Source organism: Wyeomyia smithii, chromosome 2 (genome assembly GCF_029784165.1).
Source record: "Wyeomyia smithii strain HCP4-BCI-WySm-NY-G18 chromosome 2, ASM2978416v1, whole genome shotgun sequence".
Classification (NCBI taxonomy): domain Eukaryota; kingdom Metazoa; phylum Arthropoda; class Insecta; order Diptera; family Culicidae; genus Wyeomyia; species Wyeomyia smithii.
The window spans coordinates 183,285,473-183,298,986 of NC_073695.1; the positions used below are offsets into that span (position 1 = coordinate 183,285,473).

The 13,514-nt window shown below is 39.6% G+C and overlaps 1 protein-coding gene across 6 annotated transcripts in view; it reads left to right on the forward strand.

The window, feature by feature from the left end:
- Positions 1-13,126, forward strand: part of LOC129724692 (uncharacterized) — a 135,433-nt gene extending 122,307 nt beyond the window's left edge. For all 6 annotated transcript variants that reach the window (XM_055679798.1, XM_055679797.1, XM_055679800.1 and 3 more), the window contains exons 7-9: positions 10,407-10,762; positions 12,108-12,387; positions 12,783-13,126. In XM_055679798.1, the coding sequence (XP_055535773.1) occupies positions 10,407-10,762; positions 12,108-12,387; positions 12,783-12,971 (825 nt within the window). In that variant the 3' untranslated portion in view covers positions 12,972-13,126. The remainder of the gene's footprint in view (positions 1-10,406; positions 10,763-12,107; positions 12,388-12,782) is intronic.
- The last annotated feature ends 388 nt before the right edge of the window (positions 13,127-13,514 follow it).

Sequence of the window (13,514 nt, forward strand, 5' to 3'; positions counted from 1 at the left end):
CCCAGCCAGGGCCGGCGTCACAATATTTGCTCTACCCACTTGAAGGAATAGGGAAGGTTCATGGGTGGCCTTTCAGCATTTTTGCGACAAAATTGTTGGGGCAGATCTTACGCTTAAGTTTTCCCCAGAAACTCTAGATGGGGCCAGCTAGGGGTCGCACCATCTCCTCCAACGCTTGCTTCGAGTATTTCTTGATGAACGACGCAACTTTCGGCAGGCACTTCTTTATATAAATTTCCCCGTTCACGGCCAGTCAGCGGCTTTGACATCCCCTTCTCGCTGATTGTCAGCGACAGCAGCACCTTCTTGGGGAACTTGGTGTGTCAAATGATCTTCACCTCGGAGCTCACTTCCTTCAGGGAGAAAGTAAAATACGAAGTGCCCTGCCTGTCGTTGCCATCAATGTTCGCCAGGTAATTATCACAGTTTGGCCGATGGCACCAAGCTCCCGACCAAGCCCACGCAGCGATGTAGCCACTTTTCCCTCGGTTTTCCTCTTAAGCATCTCTTAGAGCGTCTTATCGCTCAGGGTCATCGGCCGTTCGGAACCGGTTTTTTGTTCGATGCTTTGATTCCTGTCCAATAGTGCCAGGATATTATAGAGGCTATACCCGGCGCCCACAAAGTGTCACACGATATCCGTTTTTGACGTGGCGGGATACCGTTCTTTAAATGCGCACACTTCTGAATGAAGTAGATTCCAGATTCATGCTGACTCATGGGTTACTATGATTGATGCTGCATGGGTTGTTTCGTTAGTGCGTGTAAAGGTAAATCCAAGGATGGTTTAAATCGTATTAGAGAATTATCATGAGAGAATCCTATTGGATTCTGATCACGCATAATACGCGGTGTTTTGTATCGTCTCTCGAGAGGACACCATGTGTGACGAATGAACTGCCGAAAGAATACTTCGTGAACTTTATAGCCTGTTAACTGTATGCGATCGTCGCTTGTTCATACGCTTTCTCGATTCTCTCATCGGGTTAAATAGGTAATTCATTATCGTCTCCCGATCCGATCGAGCCGTGGAACGGAAATTTTTGGTTTGAATCACCTTGTGAGTGAGAGTGTCCCGATAATCGTAAAATTTTATCGCAAACCAAAAACTCAGAGAGGGAAAAAGCTGCAAGCGATAGACCAACTTAAAGGCAGCACAAATCAGGGATACCAGATTTACAGAATTGTCTGTGAAATGCAGATTTTCAGAGTCCGTTGCCGATTTTGTTTTTTTTTTTCAAATGGCAAATATTTGTTGTTACTATGTGCATAGCTTGCAAGCTTTTTTCGAATCTATTTATATTTGCGGATTTTTTTCCAAAATTTGTGCAGGTTTTTTGCTTGGTTAAGAAAAACTTTGATATCGGCCAACATACATCAGCGAACAAACCTCCGATGCAAATAAAACCGACGAACAAAAGAACATTGAGTTGACAATGACAACAGCAGGCAACATTTTGTTAAACGATGAAAAACCTGTCAACACTTGCGACTCGAAAAGAAAGGGGGATAATTGTTGATGCGATCGCAATCGCCTCTCTTTTCCGATAATTATCGTCTCGCGATTCTTCCCTTTTGTTTTGACACTTGGATTCTATCAGCGAAGAGTGAATCATCGGTTTGTAGTGCTATTGGAAATTCCATCTCTGAGAGAGAATGAATTATCTCAGCGAATCTCCGAATTGGTTCACTCGGACTGGCATATCGTACGATGAATGTTAGAACCGACTGAGAGACGAAGTTGACTCACACGCTGAAAAAGCTCGAATGTTTATCGCTGATTTTATCGCCGATCACCATCATTGGGTAAATCCATGAAAAATAGACAATTTTTGTGCATTTTTAAATGCAAACTCAAGACTCAACAGTTTTGTCTCCTCGAAAAAAGTTTCCATCCAAAATTTAAAATTAAGTGGACTTCTGGTAAGGCTTCATTTATGCCTTGTTCAGACTACACCGCATATCACCTGATATCACCAGATGATATCGGATATCACCTCGGGTGTTCACACTTCAGTCAGATGATATGGTTTGACACTCGATTTGGTTATTGAAAAGAGAAGAAAACAATAACAGGTCAAGGCAAAAACAAGACAACAAGAGCAATGTAATTAGGATACAGATGCCAGCTAGTTGGCTCGCACCAACGTTAACTCTCATATGCAATTGTCAAAATTTGCGGGATGACAAGAGCAAAAATATTTCCTTTCTTCTTTTTCGTATGCAACGCGAATTTCGAAATTTGTAGGGTTGCGTCAAATGTCTTTTGGCCGTGATGCCTACTGCTGCAATTTAATTGATTTTCGAACATGATATCCGCGATATCATGTAGCCGAGGTGATATCCGATGACAGCTCGATTGTATGGGATATCAGGTAACATGGATGGTGATATGGCCTCGATAGCACGAATCGTCTGATATCAGGTGATATGCGGTGTAGTTTGAACGGGGTATTACAGTAGAGAAAGTCTCATTTTTTCGACCAATGAAAAAAAATGCACAAGAGTAGCTCTTGAAGTTTTCGAAATCGAAATTTTGTTTAATAGCAAATTGCTTAGAAATACATTAAATCTGTAGCTTTATAAACTCTCGCTTAACGATATCCATTAAAAAGCGATTGCTCGCATATGTGCGCGAAAATTGTAAGTTCTATAATTCCGTGTGGGTAAGTACCCACAGGGATGTTTTCCGAGTGGGTACTAATACCCATACGACCCATATGAACCGCCGGTCCTGTTTCCAGCCGACGATGACATGGTTGTATGTATAACGGGTGGCAGCTAAAAATTTGGAATTTTTTCCACTGCTTATAATAAAAGGTGGATGAACTTAAAGAAAAACTGATTTATTTCTTATGAAGATACATTCATTATGAACTAAAATAAAATTGAACATTTGTGAAAGGTCCGTTACCGGCCTTCCGACGAAGCTTTCTGAGGATGCCGGAACAAGAGTGTTGTACGGCCTGCAAGTCCGCTTTTCAAATGCATCTCTGCGATGCACACATTCTTTAGTGTGCAGCCGCTCTATAGAGCATCGCATGGTGACCTCACGCCTTCGAATTTGACAGCTAGTGATAACTTTGTTTACCTTCGGGTGATGCCGTAATGCTCTCAACTATGGCAGATTATTTCAATTGTTACCAAAATGCCCTTTAAATATTGTGCGTGAGGTGCCAGTACGTCAAGAACAATTTTCAATTGAGCAGCATTTTCACTACGCACACGGTTGCTCCACCAGAAAAAAAGCACAATATTCAAAATGTAACCAAGTTACCACTAACTGTCAGAAAAGTGAGGTTAAAGAGATTCGGTGAGATGGTCTATTGCCGAGCTGTTTTTCTTCGCCAAAGGTTTCTGGTAAGGTGTCGAGCACAGGCTTCGAAATGGTTACGGTAGTGCTACTTTTCACTGCGATAATCGTCTCCGTCTTCCTCTGACGCTACCAATGCTCGCTGTCTTGATACATTTTTGAAAACATGTCAAACGTGTACCGCCAGCACAACGGTTTTTTCCTCAAACGTATTTTAACATTTTTTCTAGAAATGAGAATTACGCACGTTGAGTGCGGATATTTTGGAAATTATTTATATTATTGATCTTGTAATAATATTTCTCAACGTAAATAGAACGAAGTAGACAGGAATAGGCCATAATAACATTGCCAAACGAATGACAGTGTGCATCTCTTTGGTACGCAAGTGTCGAATGACTATCCTCTTCTTTGTTTGAGAGGCGACGGTTGTTACGGGTGTTCATTACGCCGTATGTGTAATTGGGCCTTTACAATAAGGCTGATACAAATTTTAAAAAGTTTTAATGTCCACGGTTATCAAAGTTAGCTAAGGGGAGGGAAAAAAATAAATAACACTGAGAAGAAAAAAAAGGAATAACTTTCATACAAAATTGTGTGCAGGTTACGACGTTTGTAACTTGTATGCAAAAGTGTGTTGAAAAATACCACATTATTATCATCATTAATCATTTGGCTTGTCTTTTGATGACACTTTCACTGTAACTGGACTAGTTTGTTGTTAAATTAAGCATAAACGCTGTCGAAAAGTCAATAATATTAACAAAACGGTTTGAGCTTTTTTTTTCTTCCCCTTCAAATTTTCAACATTTTTGAAGGGGGGGGGGGGGGGTTGACATAAAATGAAGATGATATTTGTATCGGCCTAACGAGCGAAAGCGTACTGTGACGCACACTAAGGAAGCGAGATCAAATGAAAATGCTGACCGTTTCGAAGCCTGGTCGAGCAGCCTGTATTTTACTTCTTACGCTAGTTCTTTCTATAGCCTTTTATGGCAGTCGTCACACGACATTCGTCATATGAAAATAAAAAATAGGGTAAAAATGTCTCCAGTCAATTTGAGCTACTACTAAAACGCGATGTTTGTGTAGTGTTGACACGAGTGTCTATATAAAACAGTTGCTTCATTCTTCTACATTCGCTATTCCGAAGAAGAAGATATTCTCCAAATAATGCCTCTGTCGCCAAAACGTTCTTAATGTAATTACCCGACTATCAGCGCGGGTAATTATGGCAAACACACAGGAACAAGAAAAGTATTTTGAGAAAACAGTAAAAAGGTTGCACCTTTGGAATGCCTGGTCAGAGGTATTATAAGCAAAACTTGATTTGCAGCATTCTTCAGAAATGAAGTGAAATGTACTTTTGATATGCTTATAATTTTTGTCCTTATTTTGATAATATCACAGGAACTATTTTGATTATGTACATTCTGAATTATGCCATTAGCCAAGATATTAAGAAAATATTTTAATTCGGACCGTAAGCGTAGTCAGTTGCTTGGAAATCCATAAAAGCAAAGTTTTTTTTTATTGTTTTGAAATGAAAGTTGCCTATTTTTTGTGAAATTGTTCCTATGTCAAAACTTTTGGAAATGTGTTTATTTTTGTATTGTCGAATTCCCATTATGCAAATGAATGTAGAACTTTAACATAGCGTAGCATACACTCAACGCAAACAGTAAAGATTGTGTTACTTTTGAGCAACATTTTATAACTTATTGTGTCTTATGACCGCGCATTATACACGAAAAGTAATAACCAAAAAAGTAACAAAATATATGAAGGCCACACGCTTGAATGTGTTTCAGAACCCCCATGCATGTGTTAGCAAGACTACACTCGCTGCATTTATATATTGATCAGGTTCATTTATGCCCCTTTTTCACACATAAGCAAAAATTCACCGGTCAGCTGTCTTATCACTGTTTCGTTCCCCAGTGCTTACTTGAAATGGAAATATGTTATACCGTGTGACCAGAGTTGCCGGAGATACTAATGTTGTTCTAGTTGGGGATGAGTTTTGTATTTTCAAACAGGTCCAAATGAGTTTCATGAAACGTTGAATGTGCGTTTTCAACATTGTTGCATCCGCTTAAAAGAAAGCAAGTACAGTCAGTTTTTTTACGCGGTTTTTTTTATACGTGGATTTTTTCACGAGGTTTTTTTACGCGGATTTTTGAATTAACGCGGCTTTTTACGCGAATTTTCGAAATAACGCGACGAGGTATGAGGTTACGAGGTACGTATCCCCCGCGTAAAAAAAACCTAACTGTACCTGTGTTTTGCTCTAACGCAGTTAAAAGACCGTGATGTGACTTTAAGATGCATATAAAGTCTTTGAAATCATCAACGGTTGCATACTGAATGACAGGAAAAATTAATTATACTTGGCAGCTCTTGTCATATTTTTCGATACATCGTATCGTACAACGAAAAAACTAATACACGCACACCGCATTGATTGCAGATAGAAGAAACTAGTAACATGTGCACCATATGCGACGGTATGTGTTGTTACTTGACTGGCGAAGAACTTTATTGCTTTTTAAGTAATAGATTTGTTACCAAAAGAAGTGTTTTGCGTTATTGATTTTGAAGTAATAAGGAAAAATTTCGTAGTTTTACAATTTGATATTTGATAGCTAACTATTGTGACGAATTTTCAAACCAGTTTTACTCTGTTGGACATAAACCCACCAACACGTATACATAGAGTGCGTACAGAAGAGAATATTGCTGCCGTATCAGCCAGTGTACTGGAAGACCACGAAATGTCAATTCAACGCCGTTCGCAGCAATTGGGCTTGTGTTATTCGACTACATGGAAGATTTTACGAAAGGATCTTGGTGTAAAGCCTTACAAAATACAGTTCGTACAAGAATTGAAGCCGAACGACTTGCCGCAGCGTCGAATTTTTGGTGAATGGGCCTTAGAACAACTTGCCGAAAATCCACTTTTTTACCGAAAAATTGTGTTCAGTGACGAAGCTCATTTCTGGTTAAATGGGTATGTTAATAAGCAAAATTGCCGCATTTGGATCGAAGAGCAACCAGAGGCAATACAAGAACCGCCAATGCACCCAGAAAAATGCATGGTTTGGTGCGGTTTACACGCTGGAGGCATCATTGGTCCGTACTTCTTCAAAGATGATCAAAATCGTAACGTTACGGTCAATGGCGCTCGCTATCGCGCGATGATTTCTGATTTTTTTTGCCAGAAATGGAAGAGCGGAATGAGTTCGGTGAGCAATTCATCTCACGAAATGGACCGATGAATTGGCCGCTTAGATCATGCGATTTAACACCGCTAGATTATTTTTTGTGGGGCTACGTTAAGTCTCTTGTCTATGCGGATAAGCCAACAACAATTCCAGCCTTGGAAGACAACATTACACGCGTTATTCGCGACATACCAGCCGAAATGCTCGAAAAAGTGACCCGAAATTGGACTTTTCGTATGGACCATTTAAAACGTAGCCGTGGCTAACATTTGAATGAAATTATCTTTAAAAAGTAAATGACATAAACCAAATAAAGATTTCATACAGTTTTGTCATTTATTGCGTTTTTTTAAAGAAAAACCAAATTCTTAAAATATCACCCTTTACTTAGGAAGGAGCAGAAAAATCACACTACCTCCACATATTTAACAGGATTGTTATATTATGTTATGTTATGTTATGTTGTGTTTTAAATTCCGGCTGACAATGTTTCGTCTTGATGAATAAAATTAATGATTAAGACTACTATTAATAAAAAGTCGAACAAATCTGCAGGCTCTTGGAACCTCAGTGACATGAACCTGATTGTATCATACTGGCCGTGCCGACTATATCTTGTCTCTGTGTTCAGAAGCTTACGTGTTCACAGACACGCATACACGATCAATTCCGCCTGAACAGCAGGCAAATCAATTTCGTTGGAAAAATTTCCTGTGCGTTGGATCTCCTGCTTTCCAACGTCTCAATCCCTAATACAGTGGTTCCCAACCCGGTTCGCGGTCCGCGGCCGGCAAGGGGCCCACGAGACTTACCTAGGGGGCTCGCGAAGCTTTTCCCACATTTGATAGATAGTTAAAATTTCTTGCTAGATACCTCTGTGATTGCGGATTTTCCACTCTTCTACGTACAGGATCCAAAACGTGAAACAAATTAGACTTGCAGAACAATATGAGACTGAAAAACGCAGCCTCGTATTGCAAAACTCGTATCTGAAATTCTCTCTCAGCTTCGCATAGGGGGCCGCGGAGTTCTTTGTCCAGAGAAGCTGTATCGATAGCTGATTGATTGTAACTTTCTGCTGCAGATGATGACATTTATCTACGCACAGGGTAAGAAGATTTCGGTTGCTCCAATCACTGAAGGCTTCTGGCAAGGCCGTGATCATGCTAATTTTCACATTGTCCGCAAAGAAGAGCCGTGTATTTCACGTTAATATAGCAGTAAAGTCGTTAATGAAGAGTGAGAATAAATGTGGGCCCAGATTATTCCTTGCGGCACTCCAGAAAAAGTAGTGAATGGCTGTTTTTCATAGTTTCACTGAACAGCTCGACGATGACGCTTCAATTCATGGTGATGTCCCAAGCAGGTCCCATCGGTGATCGTTGAAGTGGGACGTAAGGCTCAATTACTGTTTCTATATCTGCTTTGAATATGTCGACAGTTTCTGTCAGATCCCGTTGCGAGCTCCATAACTATCAGTTCAATTGCTGATAACACTTCGTTCAGCACATCGTAATCAACCCTTCAAAAATCGAATCCACGATGTTCTGCTTCGTTGGCCTTTTTACGGCTTATTACAGATCAGTTTTGTGCCGGCTTATCCGTAAGTACTAGGTCAAGAGTTCAAAAGCAAAAATTTTTGACTGTATTTGACTGCCGCAAACCATGGAGACAGCATGCGTCGTACATGGAAAGCTGCGTAGCCGCAAGGTTACAGAGTCCACTTTGTGAAGCGAATGGTCGTAGGTTCCAACCTTAGTAGAATCAGGCCATTCGATGTCAAAGCTGGACTTTTAATTATGGGGTCATTCTTAGGCTCCCCACCACTTACCCTTCATTTACGCTAAAATCTATAACACCTTTGCGTGACTTGCTCTTAACAAAAACATAAGTCCCTCTTATTAATAAAACTGGCCAAAGGGACGCACGACGAAACTTCTCCAGGGAATTATAATTGGTGATATTTGGCAAGAGGAACGAGCATCAGTATAGTAGAACAGTGAGCGTGTAAAAGGAAGAGTATCACATTACACACAAGCACTGATAAACAATAATAATAAGCATGCCACTTCTCAATAGCGGTATTGCTAATAATAGAAGTGCGGGATACAGCAGACACCCGGGCATATTTCACAATAGATCTACGATTCTGGTCGCAGTAAGGAAGTCCATACAGGAAAAGGATGCGTCGTACAAGATTAGGCGAATTGTGTTAGTACAAAGATCATAAGTGAAGAATCTCTACTTTGACATAATTGAGTAGCATAAAAACCTCTCATTCAAGTTTTACGCAATTTTCGTTGATTAATCGCACACAAATTCGAATCTGCCGCTTACAGACGGCGGGCGGCACTGCAAGCGAACCTAATTTGTCAGTTTTTTCGTGTTTGTCTCGAACGACCTCAGAACAAACAAAAAACTTCGAAAATAAAATGTTGCCTATCCTGCTGGCTCCTTTCTCCACTATGTCATATAGCAGAAAAACTTTAGCTTTCAGCTTTCATATACTGCCGCGCATAGCATGTCAGTCCCATTTGCATTTCCAGCAAGCCGAGAAAAACGCATTTTTGTGTGATTCCATACCATTGCTTCTTATGAGATGGGACAATATGTTTGGATGTTTTCCCGAAGTTTTTCAGAACAAAGTTATTGAGTCTATCTATTGTTGAGAGAATATGCATAGTTAGCTACCATTTCGAGTATCAATTCAATTTTAGTGAAAATGCAAATGGAACTGACTTGCTATGCGCGGCAGTATATTGCACCAAAATTTTTCGTGGAAAACCGTAATTGTCATTATAAACTAACGTAGAGGCAGAACGCGCACAGTACTTAGCTGGCCTAGTTGTCAGTTTCTCATAAGAAAGAATGTAGAATTCTAGCAATGTTCGAAATCAATGTTCAAGGCCAAACGGTATTGAAGCCAAAAATGGCCGACTTCAAGCCACCACTTCGAATTTTCAAAGGCACAAGACTCGGTAACAGTTAATGCGTCACTTGTGAAAATGCTATTTTATGTTTGCTGCGGTGAAGTAAACATGTAATAGCGTTTTTACAGGGAGCGCATCATCTATTTCCGAGTCCTATGCTTCTAAAAATTTGAAGTGGTGGCTCGAAATCGACTGTTTGTGGCTTCAATACCTTTTCACCTTAATTCTGCATAATGTCTGTTTTTTTTTCTCAAAAATTTGGAATCCAAAATTATTGCATTATAAAATTTCAGGATTTTATGGAATTGAAATTCTTAGATCTTGGATGGTTTGGATAGAATCCTGGTTTTAAGAATTTCAGTAATCTTTGGTCCAACAACTTCAGAGAGAACTAAATGTTTGTTTATATTGATGCCTAATAAAGGCATCAATATTAAACTTTGCTTGAGCGTTTAAAAGCTAGAACATTTTTCCTTGAAGAAAGTTGCATGATTAATAACAAAAACTCACTAACATCATTAGGAAAAGTGAGTATAATAACTACATTTACAAAAATGTAGCGTTTGCGGGACTAGGTCCAACTGGACCTCGTTTGAGATTCGCTCTCAATTGTGTCTTTCTGACCTGAAGTCACAAAATAAACACACATTTGCTTTCATTTTGATGCATCAAATGTTATATCAATCGGCTCATTTAGATTGTACAAACACAGGTACATCATCTTACACAAACTGCTTATGAAACATTTACACATCCTTTTCATTATCCGAACCGCTTCAATGAAATATTTACTCCCCCATAGTTTTCCTCCGACAGACCGGGCGAAATTTATGCAATACCGTGCAGGCGAACAAATCCGCAACGCACACATTGTGCAGTAATAATCGAATCGTGGCCGGGCCTGAATGAGTAAATTATTAATCACCATTTCCATTTCAGGCTTTGCTCGTATTGCAACAGGACGACATAGTCAAACAACAGCAGCTTGCCGGTGTAGACGCTCCTCCGATGTCGTTGGTGCTCAAACAAGCCTTCCCTGGCACTTGGTATCGGTCGCTCCGACCGTCGACAGCGGAAGCGAAGCCCTCTGCCAGCGTCCAGAGTGGATCCAAGTCAGCACAGGAAATGGCACTGGAACGGCTTCCAAACTCCTACCTCACATCTGCTTCGGCGGAAGACAAACGTAACTCGCACGAACCGGCCTATATTTGCTTATCATCAATTATAAATCATCCTCCTGCGTCGTCTAAGATTTGTCGAATTTATTCCTGGAGGAAGCTACGGAAAAGTGCTGCGTAGGTATAATATTGGCTTGGGTTAGAAAATGGGCGCTTTTCCTGCAGCTGTAAAGTGCCGCGGTAATCAGTTTCGAGTTTCTTCTTTGAAAGTTTTTAATTTTGTTATGGGTTGAGTATCTTCTACGGTAGGAAGTGTTGTTTTATGCAGGCTGTTCCGCACTTCATTGAATTTCCTTCGATGTTTGACTTGCATTTCACTTTCGTGAGTGAATTAGTTGTTCTGAGTCTTTGTGAGTACCATTTTGTTAGACTTTTCTTAATGCATTTAATTAACAGAATTATCGACAACTCAAACACTCGAATTTATTAACCTTATTTTCGAGTCATTTTCTCTGAATTTTTTCATTCCAATATATATCGTAATATTGTGAATGGAAAAAATATGATAATATGGACAATTTAGGGTATCACCTCACCGTTTCAAAAATAAATAATTATTGTTTGATTTTGGATTCCCTTTTTCAATAAAAGAGGGCAGATGGCTTGTAGTTTGAGTGTTTAATGATGATTTTTAAGCTTATTATTTTTTTGTGCTCAATCATAAAAGGTAATTTTTGAACATTAAAAGAGATGTGTAAAAGGAATTGTCAAGATTCATTTTCTTTCGCGATTAAGGCTAATCATTTGTATAGTTTTAAATTCACTTACAGCTTGACCAGAACGGTACTTCATCAGGTATTGCTGGTTATAGAGTTTTATGATACGCCTTTTCCTTTTACTTTTCCGCAAGGTACCGCAAGGAAGCGTTCTAAAGCTCCTCATTTGTCTAATTATTTAATGATCAAAACAAGCTCTTCTTACCTCAATGGGATTTTGTTTTTGAATCAGGATTTAGACGCTCTCATAAAACAACATACGTAGCTTCAACAAGATTGTTAATTAACTGTAAATTAAAAAAATTTCACCTGTCTCCAGAAAAAAAGATTTTTCACCAAACACTAACTAGTAGAATTGGTCACACTCGAGACGGCAACATTTTCCTGTAAAAGCTTCTTTCACATTCAGATCAGGTAGGAAGTGAAACTTCCAGTTTCAGTTTCACTTCTCGTGGACATTCCGTTCGGGCGCGGTAGTAGAAATCCCGTCACCATCTTTAACTTCAGCATGAACGAAATTTTGTGCATTCCGTCCCTGGTATCGTTGTCCCCTGGAAACAATCTTATTCTCAAATTTCACCAGCTATCAACGCGAAGAGTGCTCGTTGAAACACAGAATGGAGGTGTTTGTTTAAATTTAAGTGATAATTAAATAGTTTTACCGAATGAGCATTATATATTCAATTATCACATCTATCTTTTCCGGCTTGCGGACAATGCCTTTTCCACTTGCTATCATATGGTAGCTTTGGCACCATCGGACAGAACCGTTCGGATGCTAGCAGGAGACAACGTAGGAACCAGCGGCCACGGTCACGACTCTACCCGGCTTCGGCACGGCAGCACCAACAGCGCCGTTTGGATTCGATTCGAAGCGACTACGGCGATGGCACTAATTACATAACGGCAAATATTAGCATTTTTCCGGCCATCGGCAGCCAGTGCCAGTGGGAGCACCGGGAATATTTGCAACACCAGGGAAATCTGTGCGCTGGACCGGAGGACAAAAGTCAAAGCTTGGATGTGGTAAGAGGGCTGTGCACTAGGTGTGGTAATTGAGGGGATGAAAAGAGTTAAAACGGTGAATGGGTTTTTGTGGCCGTAGGTGAATGTGTGTGTGTGTGTGTGTGTGTGTGTGTGTGTGTGTGACGCGAGAAAGGATTTCCGGCATATGCGGTTGTGACCATTCTTCCTGTTTGCTCTGCCATTTGGAGAATTTGTTTTAGCTAATTTGGCTTGATAACTTATTTACTTAGAAACAGTTTTGGTTTGGTATAAGAGGATATGATTGTTCAAAATTGGGATGCTATGAGTTTTGGAACCTAACATGTACGATGGTGTGCGACAAAATATATGAAGCTAACTTTAGTAATTACCCAAATGCTTGAAAGTTTCCGACATAATCCTATCGTGTGTTGCAGGATCTCAGTGGATCCCCCCTAATCTGCACGGAAGCATTTGGAAAAGGACAAATCCGTGTTGAGGTGCGAGGAATTCTCACGTGGTCAACGGATATCAACCATGCGCCGCATTTGTTCACCAACCTTACAACCTATCGCAATTGGATCGAGGATGAGTTAGATAAGTTGGATCAGCAGCGATTTTGGTAGTACAACCATAGAGGCATTTTTTGTATTAAGTAGCGTTAATAATCTTGTCCGAGTCGTCTAGTGAGATTGAGTATTCAGTGGTACGTGATAAGAGTGGATTTATGCAGGCAATAAAATTGCTTTTTATTATTATTGAATGGTATTTGACGATTTGTTCCGTAACCGTTTATTTTTACAGTTGAAAAACGAGTTTTATTTAAAAAAGAAATAGATAATCTAAAAAAGAAATAGATAATTGAATGAAAGTGACGAGGACTTCTGTGGGTCGTTTTAAATAGAAATTCCATTGTAAGAATTGGAGAGACGAAAAAGCCGAAAAATCCACTTCAACAATTGATGCTGATGGTAGATGCAATAAAGCTTTTAGAACGCTCGTTGTTTCACTCCATACTCAGAAAGACGAAACCTATGAGAAAAATATTTCAAGCAGTTATCATTGCAAACTTTTAGTGTTTTTTTTTTTTTTTTTTTTTTTTTTTTAAGGGGGGATTTGCTAGTAGCTTAAGTATTTATGATAAATATATGTAAATAATGAGTATGTGT